The sequence below is a fragment of the Stegostoma tigrinum genome, chromosome 19 (genome assembly GCF_030684315.1).
Source record: "Stegostoma tigrinum isolate sSteTig4 chromosome 19, sSteTig4.hap1, whole genome shotgun sequence".
Classification (NCBI taxonomy): domain Eukaryota; kingdom Metazoa; phylum Chordata; class Chondrichthyes; order Orectolobiformes; family Stegostomatidae; genus Stegostoma; species Stegostoma tigrinum.
Window position 1 is genome coordinate 57,476,667 of NC_081372.1, and position 15,886 is coordinate 57,492,552.

The following is a 15,886-nucleotide window of genomic DNA, read 5'->3' on the forward strand; positions in this document are numbered from 1 at the left end:
TATCCAAAAATGAACAATACTCAAAATAACAATGTAAACTTTAGTCGCATGTGGTTTTCTTTAGGTTTCGGTGATTCCACAAAGCTAACCATGGTTCTGGGCCAGGATTTACCAGTCACTGACTCTCCAAGTGCCTCTCTGCCCACTCTATTCCCCAGAGTTAGTAGGAACTGCAGACGCTGGAGAATCTGAGATAACAAGGTATAGGGCTGGATGAACACAACAGGCCAAGCAGCATCAGAGGAGCAAGAAAACTGAAGTTTCGGGCCTAGACCCTTCTTCAAAAATGGGGGAGGGGAAGGAGTTCTGAAATCAACAGGGATATGGGGGGAGGCAGACAGAATTTGGATTGAGGAGAAGATAGGTGGAGAGGAGACAGACAGGTCAAAGAGGTGGGGATGGAGCCAATAAAGATAAGTGTAGGTGAGGAGGTAGGAAGGAGATAGGTCAGTCCAGGGAGGACGGACAGGTCAAGGGGGGGCGATGAGGTTAGTAGGTAGGAAATGGCGCTGGGGCTTGAAGTGGGATGAAGGACAGGTTAGGGAGGCGGAGACGAGCTGGGCTGGTTTTGAGATGCGGTAGGGGGAGGGGAGATTTTGAAACTTGTGAAGTCCACATTGATACCATTGGGCTGCAGGGTTCCCAAGTGGAATATGAGTTGCTGTTCCTGCAACCTTTCGGGTAGCATCGTTGTGGCACTGCAGGAGGCCCAGGAAGGGCATATCGTCTGAGTAATGGGAGGGGGAGTTGAAATGGTTCGCGCCTGGGAGGTGCAGTTGTTCAATGCAAACTGAGCGTAGGAGTTCTGCAAAGCGGTCCCCAAGCCTCCGCTTGACTTCCCCGATGTAGAGGAGGCTACAACGAGTACAGCGGATGCAATATACCACACTGGCAGATGTGCAGGTGAACATCTGCTTGATGTGGAAAGTCTTCTTGGGGCCTGAGATGGGGGTGCTGGGGGAGGTGTAGGGGCATGAGCCCAAGCTATGCCTGCCTCTCTGTAGGTTACATTGAACAATCCCTCTTCTGTACCTACACTGGCCCTAAACCCCACCTCTTCCTCCATTACATTGATGACTGTATTGGCGCCGCCTTGTGCTCCCACAAGGAGCTGGAACAGTTCATTCACATCACCAACACCCTCCACCCCTGGAACATCTCTGATACCTCTCTCTCCTTCCTGGACTGCTCTGTCTCCATCTCTGGCAACCACCTAGAAACCAATATCCATTTCACGCCCACCAACTTCCACAGCTACCTAGAATACACCTCCTTCCACCCCCTTTCTTGCAAAAACGCCATCCCCTATTCACAATTCCTTCGCCTCCGCCGCATCGGCTCCCAGGAGGAAGCATTCCACTCCCATACATCTCAGATGTCTTGTTTTTCAAGGACTGCAACTTCCACCCTCTCAGTGGTCAAGAACGTCCTTGACCATGTCTCCCGCAGTTCCCACAACTCATCCCTCACACCCCCTCCCCACAATAACAACCAAAATAGAATCCCCCTCATCCTCATGTACCACCCCACCAACCTCCGGATCCAACACATCATCCACTGACACTTCCGCCATCTGCAATTCAACCCCACAACCAAAGACACTTTTCCGTCCGCAACCTTATCTGCTTTCCGGAGGGACCACTCTCACCGTGAACCCCTTCCACTCCACACTCGCCTCCAACCCCACCACTCCCGGCACTTTCCCCTGCAACCACAGGAAGTACTAAATCTCCCCTACACCTCCCCCCCGACCCCAATCCCAGGCCCCAAGAAGACTTTCCACATCAAGCAGATGTTCACCTGCACATCCACTAATGTGGTATGCTGCATCTGCTGTTCCTGTTGTGGCCTCCTCTACATCGGGGAAACCAAGCGAAGGCTTGGGGACCGCTCTGCAGAACACCTATGCTCAGTTCGCACTAAACAACTGCACCTCCCAGTCGTGAACCATTTCAACTCCCCCTCCCATTCCTTAGATGACATGTCCATCCTGCACCTCCTGCAGTGCCACAACGATGCTACCCGAAAGGGTGCAGGAACAGCAACTCATATTCCGCTTGGGAACCCTGCAGCCCGATGGTATCAATGTGGACTTCACAAGTTTCAAAATCTCCCCTCCCCCTACCGCACCCCAAAACCAGCCCAGCTCATCCCGCCTTCCAAACCTGTTCTTCCTCCTACCTATCCCGTCCACCCACCTCAAGCCCCAGCCCCATCTCCTACCTACTAACCTTATCGCTCCCTTTGACCTGTCAGGCCTTCCTGGACTGATCTATCTCCTCCCTATCTCCCTACCTACACTCACCTTTACTGGTTCCATCCCCATCTCTTTGACCTGTCTGTCTCCTCTCCACCTATCTTCTCCTCTGTCCATCTTCTCTGTACCTCTCCCTCTCTCCCTGTTTATTTCAGAACTCCTTTCCCCTCCCCCTTTTCTGAAGAAGGGTCTCGGCCCGAAACATCAGCTTTCCTGCTCCTCTGACGCTGCTTGGCCTGCTGTGTTCATCCAGCTCTACACCTTGTTATCTCACTCCATTCCCCACTCAGGTTTATCATTAGTCTGTTCTGACTTGGTTGTCTTAAGTCCAGGTGGCAGTTAAAATACAACAACCAAACCCAACTGAAGCCTTGTTTGCTGTCCAGTGATCAGTACCAGAAATTTCACACTGGAAGTTGGATGAGAACAGATTCATTTTCACTGTGTGCCCTCTCGAGTTATCATTTCGGTGATATTCAATTCCTAGGCCAACATACATGGCATTATATCATAGTGACTGGTGCTCAACAAGGTTTAGAATCTACTAGGGAGGAAAATAATCTTTGAATTAAAAGGCTTGCAAACACCCAAAATGCTTTATATGCAATTAGTCTCCTGGGAAGTATAATTTTTGTTTCAATTCAGAGAAATGTAGCTATCAATTTGAGAACAGCAGTCTCCCACACAAGCAATGTGTTTCTTTGCTTATTCATGTAGCGCAATAGAATCTCTTACTTCACCCAACAGGACAGATAGGGGCTCAGTTTGATGTCACATCCAAATAAAGATGTCATCAAAAGTGCAACGCTCTCCCAATGCTGGACTGTCATCTTAGATTACATGCACAACTCTGAATTGACAACTTTCTGTTCCAGAAGCATAAGACTTTTATCACAAAGTGGAGATCATGCCCACAAATGGTGCCTCTTTTTCAAAGAATAGGTTCCAAATTCTTCTGGCAAATGGACAGGTTGGGAAAATCAAACTTTCTTAGTAGAAAGAAAAGTCTGAATTAGCAAGCATGTTTTTCTTTTACAACATAATTCTTTCCAGGCTCATCAGGATGAACAACATCAATATGAGGAACAGAATATGTCTACATCCCTGTAGACGTTACCTTCTCTTTGTTGGCAGAGCTCCTGGTAGTGTTGCCTCAGTTTCACTGTCAGCTGTGCACGTAATATTTCCACATCTGGATGCGGTGGAAGCATCTCAATTGGAGGACGCTCTTTTAACACTGCGTTAGTTGGAATATCAAGGTCCCAGTACACACTGTGACACAAAGATTGTAAATTGATATTCACAGAATCAATATGCATCTCCATGGTTCATAAAATAAACATGACTGCACTCTACAAAGAGTCCCGTATCATTATTAATACCAAATTCTCTTAGTGTCTGCTGACATTACATGTTTAGCTGAACCTTATATATTAATTAATATGTATACAAAGAATTTCAAAAGAATAAGTTACTGCACCAATCCACGCTGATTCAGCAACTTCCCCTTTACATTTGTGAATTGTTTACTTCTCCACCATGCTAGATTATCAACCTTAAGTATAGATTCCTCATGCTTTCAATAGCATTCAACTTCAGCAAAATTGCAAACTCAGGCGGACACAGTCCTGGATGTATCACCACATGACTTCCAACCTCCAACAGCCTCAAGTGACTGAATACTAAATTCTAGTGACTTTCCAATACAGTTATCATCAGCACCAAGCTTTGGAAACACTCTCAAACAGGACATAAAGGTGCTCTGTTATGTGACCTGACCAGCATCTGAAACACAACATGGAGGTGGTCTGAACTGTGACATAGAAGAGCTCTGGAACTTTTGAATTGACATCAGGAGATTGTTTAGCTCCTTGAAGCTGCTCTGCCATTCAACAAGATCAGGCTGATCTGATTGCAACCTTAAACCTGCATTCCCATCTTATCCTTGATAACCTTTAAACCTCATAAAGGCATTCAAGAATTCTGCTTCTGTCACTTTTTCAGGAAGAATTTCAAAAGTACACAACCCTCTCAAATAAAAGGTCTTGTCTAATTTGTTTGAAGTTGGTGACCCCTGATTTTAAAATTGTCTCATCGTTCTAGACTCTCCCACAAAAGGAAATATCCTTTCCACTTCCACTCTGTTCAAGCAAGATCCCTCTTACTCTTTAAACTCCGAAACAGGCCTAACTTAGATGTCCTTTCCTCATAAAACAACCTTCTCATTCCAGTTCTTAATCTGGTAACCCTTCTCTGACCTGCGTCCAACACACTTGCATTCTTCCTTCAATAATATGAGCAATACAGTGCACAATATTCAATAATGTGGTCTCACCAATGCCTTGTACAACTGTCCTAATCTCCCCACTCTGCTATTCAATTCCCCTTGTGAAAAATTATGACATTTTATTAACTTACTTAATTGTTTGATATAATTGGATCTGGAAGGACTTTCTAGGAAACAGTGATCATAATATAGTAGAATTTAGTACTCAGTCTGAAAGGGGAAACTGTTGGGCAGAAAAACTGAGCTAAACTTTAATAACAGTAAATAAACAAAAGAATGAGGCAACAGCTATCAGGAGTGGACTGAGAAAGAAGTTTAGCAGCAAAGAAAGTTGCGGAACAATGGCAGACATTTGAGAAAATAGTCCATGACTCACAACAAAGATATATTTCAGTGAGAAAGGGGACTCTGGGAAAGGGATAGGGATAAACCAAGCATGGTTAACCAGGGAAATTAAAGGTAGTGTCAAATTGAAAGAAAAAAAATACAATTTAGCAAACGTTAGTGTTATATCAGAGGATTTAGTTTTAAAAATCAACAAAAAATGACCAGAAAAATAGTAAAGAGTGAGAAAATGAACTTTGATAATAAACATGCAAGGGGGACAGCAAGAGCTTGTTTAAGGATATAAAAAGGAACAAAAAGGTCAAAGTAAACACAGCCCCTTCGAAATTAAAGCTGGGAATATGATAATGAGCAACTAAGAAATGGCAGAAGAGTTGAATAAAAATTTGCATCAGGCTTCACAGTTGAGGGAACTAACTAACATCATTCCAAAAATTATAAGTAGTCAATGGGGAAAAGTGGGTGAAAGGAAATGAAACAATAACTATCACTAGAGAGAAAGTACAAGGAAAACTAAGGGGTCTAAAAAGCTTATAAGTCTCCTTGATGTGATGGGATGCATCCTAGGATACGAAAAGAAGAAACCACAGAGATACTGGATGTATTGGTAGTAATCTTCCAAGAGGTGTTGTATTCTCAAAAAGTGCTGGAAGATTAGAAAACTGCCAATGGAATCCTTTATTCTAAAAGGGAAGAAGACAAAATCAGGTAACCATAGGCCAGTTAGCTTAAAGTCTGTTATTAAGGATGTAATTGTAGAGCATGTAGAAATATGTAAAATAATCAGACAGAGTTAGCAAGGCTTCATGAAGGGGAAATCATGTCTGACGAATTGAGTAGAATCCTTTAAAGAGATAACAAGCAAGATAGATTAAGAGGGACCAATAGATATAATATAGTTGAATTACCAGGTGTTTGATAATGTGCCACACATTAGGCTACTTAAAATGAGAAGAGCCAATGATGCTGAGGTAGTACATTAGCATGGACAGGGTTTTGGCTAACTAAGAAAAGATGGAAAATTGAGACAAAGAGGACATTTTCAGCTTGGCAACCTATCACTGGTGAAGTGCCACAGAGATCAACGCATTGAAGCTGAAATAACTCCAAAGAGGCCAGCATCCCTTCACCAAGTTACTCTCTATTTTCACACGCATAGTACTTGACACTAGTCCGACTTCCCCAGAGCCAGCTCTCAGAGTGAGCAGAACCTTTGACACTCCTGTTTATATCGGTCAGCCACGGCTCCCTGACTTAACCAGATTAACAGCCCTAATCAGGGAACTCAAATTCACGTGGCTGACCTCATTACAGTCAGTACTGAGACACATCCTGAAGAAGATTTACTGGGCTAATTCTGGATATGGAGGGATTTTCTTAAAAGAGGGAGGCTATGGAGCTTGGGCCTATACAAAATATATAAGCATATAACAGTATATTCAAGACTGAGAAAGACAGATTTTTAACCAGCATGGAAATCAAGAGTTATGGAGAAAAGGCAAAAAAGTGGACCTGAGGATTATTAGATCAGCTACAATCTTATTCAATAGCAGAGCAGACTCAACAAGTGAAATAGACCACATCTTATGGTCTTATGCAGCATCACTTGGAGGGATGCAAGAACATGACCAGGAGAGAGCCTGGAGCCTGACTTTAGGGGATCCTAGTATGTGAAGTGGAGGGATTCTGAAATTTCTGGAGGTACATGGTGGAGGTGACAGTGATGTGTGTGTATGTGTGTGTGTGTACACACGTGCGCATTATCAACCAAGCAGGCACAGCAAACATGGGGAAATATCAACAGACACTCAATTAAATCTCAGGAAACTCAGTGAGCTCTAAGTGGATTCAATCACCAGTCCTTCTCCAGTTTGACTGTAAGTAACAACGGAATTTATTTTCACTTTTGTTTGAATGATAGTAATCCAATGTAAGAGTATTCGTTAGTAGCCAAGTGATTTTCACCAATACCACAATGAATAAACTCCAAGTATATCACATAACAAACGTAAAAACTAAAAGTCCCTGCTATCTGATTTGAGTATATGCACTTACGCTGTAGGACGGATAGATACAGGTGCAGGTGCAGGTGCAGGTGCAGGTGCAGGCATAGGTGGTGAAGACAATGAGGAGGAGGAGGATGCTGCTGCCAATGCTTGTGCTGATGTCGGTGCTAGCTGTTGTTTCTCATCAGCAGAATTTGTTCTGCTTGTTCTGGAGGCAGGTATGCTGGAAGTGGCGGTGGCAATAGGCGAAATAGGAATTACCAAAGTCGTGGGAGTCAATGGTGCATCTATCTGTAGAAAGAAAGGGAAAAAAAATTCATCAATTTCATTTGTGACATTTTTCAATAATCAGACGGAGGTAAACTCAGAAACTGTTTTCATGATAACCTTTAGCTATAAAATGTTGACACATTTTGTCAAAGTTTGTACACATCAGGAGAAGAATTCCAATGTAATGGGGAACAACATGTGGTAGATGAATTTCACTGAAGATATGATTCTACACATATAGGCCATATATGTCGAAGATTCGCAGGTTTATTCAAACAGCATGTTCCTTTTGAAAAAACTGGCAGTGCACAAGAACTAAATTTTAAACGAAAATCACTCCAAATCATTCTAATGGAGGCACAAGTTAAGAAAGGTGAGAATGGAAAGCCAGGAACTTTAATAGAGAGTTAACTTTAAAAATACGCTACTTGAACATCATGGACACCTTAGCTGACTAGACAGCTACAAGTTAATAGCAATTTTAATTTATCCCATAACCATCCCACTTTGCCTTGTACCATAAACCTTTTGTTATTAAGCGATCCCACCTTCTCCTATCACAGGTTTTTGTTCTTTCCCCTGCCACCCCAAGTTTTTCCATGGCTCTCTGTTTGTTTACAGATTAAATTGTTTTTTTTACGATAAATTAATTAGTTAATTAAACAAATTATTAATTTAATTGATAATCAAAAAATTTCACTTTCATCATAACACCATTCCATCTATACTGTCAACTGATGCTACCTTGCCTATAACAATTGCTATACATAGCAATGTTTTATCATGGTAAAATAGCCCCAGAATTTGAAACTAAGACACAAATGGAGATATTAGGTTAGACGACCAACATCTTGGCAAAAGAGATAAGTTTTAGAGCATATCTTAAAGAACGAAAGAGAGAAAGAGGCAGAAAGATTTCAGAAGGAAATTCAAGAGCTCAGGTCTTCAGTGGCTGTCGCAACTATCACTGGAGATGCTCAAAGGCCAAATTGAAGGAGTGTAGATAACTTGAAATAATGTAGGGCTGAAGGAGATCACAGAGATAGGGAATTATTCTGAAGTTAGCAAGTACAGGGGTAATGGATGAATGAAACTAAATGCAGCTTAGGCCGAATTTTTAATGAAGTCAGATTTACAGATGGTAGAATAAGGCAGATTGCCAGGAGTTGAAACCATCTACCATAGAAAAGGTATGGGTGACAGTTTTACAGCAGATGAGCTAATACAGAACACTCAAAAAAACTGGCAGTGCACAAGAACTAAACATTAAAAAAATCACTCCAAATCATTCCAATGGAGGCTGAGGTGACAACAGGCGCTCTTAGGGATGGCATGGATGTACCTCCCTCTGGGATCACATGCAACACCACAACTGAAAGTGGATGGATTATGCCATAATACGAGTTGCAAGGTAGAGGGAATAATTTATGGCAAAAGCGCGCGCGCGCACACACACACACACACACACACACACACACACACACACACACACACACACACACACACACACACACACACACAACACACACACAAAGGACACAACTTTTAAACAGTTAATGTGGCATTTTATAAATTCCTACTTTAGAAATAAAACCAGTCTGATTCCAAACCAAAACACAAACAGATTCTAAACAAGGCCTCACACCTAACATGCACTGTTTGATCTAAAATGTCACCTCCTCCTTACACTGATAAAACCTTTAATTCTCTCAGGACAGTGACTTGATGAATTAAAACCTTCTAGTTGATTAAAGATTTAACAGCATCTTAGTTTTGTTTATTCCATCCTCATCAGTGGTGTTATCCTTTGATCTTTTGCTTATAATTGTGTCAGATGCTACCTGTCACTAACACATGAAGAAGTGACAAAGCTCCAAAAGCTTCTGTTTTCAAATAAACATGTTGGACTATAACCTGATGTCACGTGATTTCTGACCTGCCCACCCCAGTCCAAAACAGACACCTCCACATCGTGGCAAAAACTAAAGGCAATGGATTAAGTCTCCTGCACTTAAGTGGCAAGAGTTTCTGTCCATCTTGGTGGGCATGTCGGCACGTCCTTGAATGGAGCTGGACGTGTAGATGATGTGGTAAAGAAAGCAAACGGAATGCTTTCCTTTATTAGACAAGGCATGGAATACAAAAGCAGGAATGTAATACTGAAACTAAATAAACTGCTGTTTAAGCCACATATGGAATTCTGTATACAGTTCTGGTTGCTGCATTACAGGAAAAATCTGGATAATGCTCTGAAGAGAATACAGAAGAGATTTACAAGGAAGTTGCCAGAGTTTGGAAATTGCCACTGTGAGAAAAGACAAAGACTGTTTTCCTTAGAACAGAGATATCTGAGGGTTGATTTAATTGAGGTATAGTAATGGGATTAGTGTTGAAATAAAAAAGAATTAAGCTGTCATAACACAACATTTATTTAGAGGTTTTTTCATCTTTCTGCAAAATGATCTTGACTGAGGTTCCAGGACAGATATAGGCCATTCAGTCCAACAGGTCTATGTTGGCATTTATGCTCCACGGGTAAGTTACCTGCTGCCCTACTTTATTGGAATCTATCACTGTACACCTCTATTCATCTCTCACTCAAGTAATTATCTAACTTTGTATAAATGCAATGAAAATATTTACCTCAACTGCTGCTTGTGGTAATGAGAAACACTTCTTAAACACTCTCTGTATACAGACGTTTTAACTGAACACATGATTTGATCTGCTGGTGACTATCTTGCATCTATGAGCTCTAGTTTTGGATTTCAAGAAAGTATAAATGTTACCTATTTGTTTACTTCATTATTCCTTTTGCTAGGAGCCTTCTGAGATAAACTAGAGCAGTCAAATTTACTGAATGAACCCCAAATTTGATTTGATTTATTTGTTTTTTATTGGCACACATACCAAGACACAGTGAAAATTTTTGCGTGCTATTGAGGCAAAAGGGTTTGCACTTAGGGAGAGGCCGAATCAGCTGGTGCTGTTTTCCCTGGAGTGTCCAAGAGGGGCAATGTTTTCACTCAGAGTTGGTGCGTGTGTGGAATGAGCTGCCACAGGATGAGGTGAAGGCTGGTACAATAACAACATTTAAAAGGCAAGAGGATGGGTATATGAATAGGAAGAGTATTGAGGGACGTGGGCTAGATGCTGACGATTGGACTAATTTAGTTAGGATATCGGGTCAGCATGGATAAGTTAGACAGAAAGGTCTGTTTTTGTGCTGTACATCTCTATAACTCTATGTCAGAACATCTCTTTAAGCACCAAATGTACCATTCACAACTCCCACCTATATTGCAGATTTGCCATTTGGCCATTGGAAAATCCAGGCCACTGTGTGTTTTCAGATAACTAAGATTGTCCCAATAGAGATCGAAGGGCAAGTGGAGTGTTAAAACAATTTACTAGAAAATACAAGGAATGAGGGCATTCAGCTATGTGAAGAAGCTGAGATGGTGCTTAGAAAACAAAAAAAGGTACCAGAGGTGACATAAAAAATTCTGTAAAACGGCTAGTTGTTATGATCTGTAATGAATTATCTTATGGGGTAGCTGAAGCAGAATTAAATGAATTGGAAAATATACAGAGTTATGGTGTAAAACAGGGAATGGGACTAATTGGTTAGCTTTACCAAAGACCAGGCTCAATGGAACAAATCACTTCTCCTGCACAGAGATAATGGGAACTGCAGATGCTGGAGAATCCAAGATAACAAAGTGAGGAGCTGGATGAACACAGCAGGCCAAGCAGCATCTTAGGAGCACAAAAGTTGACATTTCGGGCCTAGACCCGAAACATCAGCTTTTGTGATCCTAAGATGCTGCTTGGCCTGCTGTGTTCATCCATCTCCTCACTTCTCCTGCACAGCTCCATTATTCTATATTCCAACATCATTCCTATATATTACAGCAAAAGCTCATTTGTTACAGTTCTGAAGCTGAAGTTGCTTGTCAAAGTAAAAAGTAAATTAACAGAGTATAAAATGGTCACTAATGTATACATAGTTGTGAAAGAATACAGTATTTTTCTGCCGATTACATTCAAATATCAGGTGAAACTTACTCGGGGTTTTTTGAAGCTGTTTGCTGATTGTTGTTGAGTATCATCAGAATGCCGTCGCTTTCTTTGCCCACTGTCGGCGACCGAATCTCCTTCGCTTGACTCCACAGTTGCATTTAAGCCAAGAGGATCAGACTACAAGAAAGCAAACCATTAATTATATTACATCAATATATTTTTCAGATTCTTCCAACAATTTTTAGTACTGCCACATTTTATGAAACACTAAACATGAGAAAAACTTTAAACACTGCTGTATCCTTGATGTCAACAGTTTCCAAGCTGTAGGTCCCACTCACATTATAATATTTCCTTCTACTAAAACACCCTAGTAAGCCGATCATCGTGCTTTCAATTATAACACCTTGTTACACCTTACTCTCTTCAGTGAATAAACATGCCCCATTTCAGATAACCAAGAAAAGTTTCTTGCTCACATGCTCGTCCTTATCTGGTTACTAATATTGCATTGTGGTTATTCAAGACAAGTAATCATATTTATAAACATACGAACTTATGAACAAGAAACAAGGCTTAAGTCATTCAGACCTGCAAGCCTGTTCCACCACTCAATATAATCACAGCTGATCTGATTTTAACCTCAACTTTACATTCCAGTGTATCCCTGACAATCTTTCATCCCCTTGGTAATCAAGAATTTACCTTACAAGAACAGAAATTGCTGCAAAAAGCTCAGCTGGTCTAACAGCATCTGCGGAGAGCAATCAGAGTTACCAGTTCAGGTCCATTTCTCATGGCTATTCCACCTACCTGCACATCTTTGCACTGTGGGAGGAACCCACACAGACACAGGGAGAATGTGTAAACTCTGCACAGTTGGCCAAGCCTGGAATCAAACCCGGGTGCCTGGCGCTGTGAGGCAACAATGCTAACCACTGTGCCACAATGCCACCCCACTGTTAATCAGGATAGGCCTTTATCAGGGTCTATAGGACAGGATTTGCAATGAGGATCCTATAGCCATCACTGTGGCTGCTTTTCAAAGCCAGAAGCCAAAGATCAAAAGATGGTGTTTAACCATCTGCATCAGCTTGTTCTCCTTTGTTAACTGCTTTTTAATCTATCTTAAATCAACTGACCTGCTATCCAATACCAATATTTTCTGCATTTTGTTCAGATTTACAGCATTCACGTTTTTTTTTATCCTTACGGCACTCCCTGTACTGACAGGATGATGTTCTTCCACATTCAAGTAGCTTCAGCACACATACAGGAAGACAAGGCGGTATTAGGTAATCAATAACTGCAGTGATGCAGTCTGCTCCTGTGCAGTTTGATGTGAGACACTGCCTGGGTGTGCACCTACAGTGGCAGTATAACTAATGAGGCCTATAAAAATGCTTCTATTTGACTCACGGCTGGGCTGGTTCATCACTTTTATAGCAGGTAAACCTCTTTCTGTCATTTATACCATGCATTTAATCAGCGACTGGCAGATTTTGTAACATCTCAGGGACTCGAATTACGGGTGTTGTTGAGAAGTTTCCTACCAATAATAGAATTGTTTACTATCTTAATTTCTACTGAATCCTAAGGTCTCAGCCAGCTTTGGCAGCGCTGACTCTTGAACACATTTCAAGGTTATGCAATTTCTCACATGCTCTCACTATTTAATCAGAACTAAACAAGCTTGGCAGTTATGTCACTGGAGTTATGAGAGTTATTTGGCATTCAATCACTCAGACACAGAACCCATCTTTGAAACAAGAAATTCTCAAAATAAAGAAACACAAGTTGTTTCCTGGTGTACTGTGAGTATTAAATTATATTCTTCCCTCACCAACTAGGACCAGATTCCCATCTCAATCCATCAGACAGGCCTACTAAAGTTTCAGACTTTCCCATTCCTCTCATTTCATTGTTTGACAGTTTTTATTGTAATTTAATTAAACAAGTTCAAAGAGGAGAATACCTTCAGCAAACTCAGGATATCACAACTAATGCAGATTGCAGGGAGAGACAAAGGTCTCCATATTAATGCTTCCTCCCCACCAAAGGCTGACAGGGGGAGTAGAGAGGAAAGGGATGGGAAGAATGTAATGACTTTAAAATAGGAAACCTGTACACAACCAAACTTTTATCAGCAGAGGATATTACAGCATTCATGTCTTGAGTCTAGGAGAGCTCATACACTTCAGTAACTTGTTTTTCAGCAGCAGCAGCACAGGCCAGAACGTTGACGGGAAGGTAAGGATTTTTTTTCCTCTCCAGCATAAAAACTTACCTCGTGCAGCAGAGGCCGTCTTGTTTTCAGCGGCAGCAGCATTAGCCAGAGTGTCGACGGGAAGGTAAAGTTGTTTTTGTTCCGCTCCAGTATAGAAACTTACCTTGTGCAACAGAGGCCCTGTTGTTTTTCAGCGGCAGCAGCACAGGCCAGAGTGTCAACGGGAAGGTAAAGTTGTTTTTTTCCGCTCCAGTATAAAAACTTAACTCGTACAGCAAAGGCCCTGTTGTTTTTCAGCGGCAGCAGCACAGGCCAGAGTGTCAACGGGAAGGTAAAGTTGTTTTTTTCCGCTCCAGTATAAAAACTTAACTCGTACAGCAGAGGCCCTGTTGTTTTTCAGCGGCAGCAGCACAGGCCAGAGTGTCAACGGGAAGGTAAAGTTGTTTTTTTCCGCTCCAGTATAGAAACTTAACTCGTACAGCAGAGGCCCTGTTGTTTTTCAGCAGGAGCAGCGTAAGCCAGAGTATCGATGGGAAGGTAAGGTTTTTTCTCTCTCCAGTATATATATACGGGTGGCTGCTTTACCCGAAACACTACTTAGGTAACGTCTCCTAACCATCTTCCTCCTCTAACCAAAAACAAGGCTTCTGAGTGCCGATTTGGTAAGGTTACAGTTTGTTTTATCTTTCAATACTCTGTTTGGAAATTCAGAACAGTGGGAATGGATGTTAGGGCAGTTGCATGCTCCTTCTGTAGAATATGGGAGGCAAGGGTCACCACTAACTTCATCTGCGGGAAGTGCACTCAACTCCAGCTCCTCGGAGACCGTGTTAGGGAACTGAAGCTGGAGCTGGATGTGCTTCAGATCATTCGGGAGGCTGAGGGGGTGATAGAGAGGAGTTATAAGGAGGCCGTCACACCAAAAGTACAGAGAAATGGTAGCTGGGTGACTGTCAGGAAGGGGAAAGGGAATAGGAGGACAAGTGCAGGGATCCCCTGTAGCAGTTCCCCTGAGTAGCAAGTACACCATTTTGGATACTGTTGGGGGGGTGACTTACCAGGAGTAAGACATGGGGTACAGGTCTCTGGCACCGAGTCTGTCCCTGTTGCTCAGAAGGGAAGTGGGGGAGAGGAGGAGAGCATTAGTCATTGGGGACTCCATAGTTAGGGGGACAGATAGGAGATTCTGTGGGAACGAGAGACACTCGTGGTTGGTGTGTTGCCTCCCAGATGCCAGAGTCCGTGATGTCTCGGATCGTGTTCTCGGGATCCTTAAGCGGGAGGGGGAGCAGCCTCAAGTCGTGGTCCACATAGGCACCAACAACATAGGCAGGAAATGGGATGGGGATGTAAGGCAGAAATTCAAGGAGCTAGGGTGGAAGTTTAGAGCTAGAACAAACAGAGTTGTTATCTCTAGTTTGCTACCTGTGCCACATGCTAGCGAGGCCAGGAATAAGGAGAGAAAGCAGTTGAGCACGTGACTACAGGGATGAGGCTGGATGGAAGGATTCAGATACCTGGAAAATTGGGACTCATTCTGGGGTAGGTGGGACCGTTACAAATGGGATGGTCTACACCTGAGCCAGAGGGGTGCTAATATCCTGGGGGGCGGGGGGAAGGAATTTGCTACTGCTCTTCGGGAGGGTTTAAACTAATTCAGCAGGGGGATGGGAACCTGAATTGTGGTTCCAGTGTACAGGAGGTCGAGAGTAGTGAGGTCACAGGAGTGTACTGGCAGGCAGGAAGGTGGTTTGAAGTATGTCTACTTCAATGCCAGAAGCATCCGGAATAAGGTGGGTGAACTTGCAGCATGGGTTGGTACCTGGGACTTCAATGTTGTGGCCATTTCAGAGACATGGATAGAGCAGGGACAGGAATAGCTTTTGTGCTCCTAAGATGCTGCTTGGCATGCTGTGTTCATCCAGCTCCACACTTTGTTATCTAGGATTCTCCAGCATCTGCAGTTCCCATTATCTCTGACAGGAACGGTTGTTACAAATTCCGGGGTTTAGATGTTTCAATAAGAGCAGGGAAGGTGGTAAAAGAGGGGGAGGTGTGGCATTGTTAGTCAAGGACAGTATTACAGTGGCAGAAAGGACATTTGATGAGGATTCATCTACTGAGGTAAAATGGGCTGAGATTAGAAACAGGAAAGGAGAGGTCACCCTGTTGGGGGTTTTCTATCGGCCACCGAAAAGTTCCAGAGATGTAGAGGGAAGGATTGCAAAGATGATTCTGGATAGGAGCGGAAGTGACAGGGTAGTTGTTATGGGCGACTTAAACTTTCCAAATATTGACAGGAAAAGTTATAGTTTGAGTACTTTAGATGGGTCAGTTTTTGTCCAATGTGTGCAGGAGGGTTTCCTGACACAGTAAGAGGCGAGACCACATTGGATTTGGCACTAGGTAATGAACCAGGCCAGGTGATGGATTTGGAGGTAGGTGAGCACTTTGGTAACAGTGACCACAAT

At 42.7% G+C, this 15,886-nt stretch overlaps 1 protein-coding gene across 3 annotated transcripts in view; it reads right to left on the bottom strand.

The window, feature by feature from the left end:
* pcif1 (phosphorylated CTD interacting factor 1) overlaps window positions 1-15,886 on the bottom strand; it is a 153,970-nt gene that overhangs the window by 70,442 nt on the left and 67,642 nt on the right. For all 3 annotated transcript variants that reach the window (XM_048549792.2, XM_048549793.2, XM_048549794.2), the window contains 3 exons: window positions 11,234-11,365; window positions 6,945-7,186; window positions 3,375-3,529 (listed from right to left, as the gene is read on the bottom strand). In XM_048549792.2, the coding sequence (XP_048405749.1) occupies window positions 3,375-3,529; window positions 6,945-7,186; window positions 11,234-11,365 (529 nt within the window). The remainder of the gene's footprint in view (window positions 1-3,374; window positions 3,530-6,944; window positions 7,187-11,233; window positions 11,366-15,886) is intronic.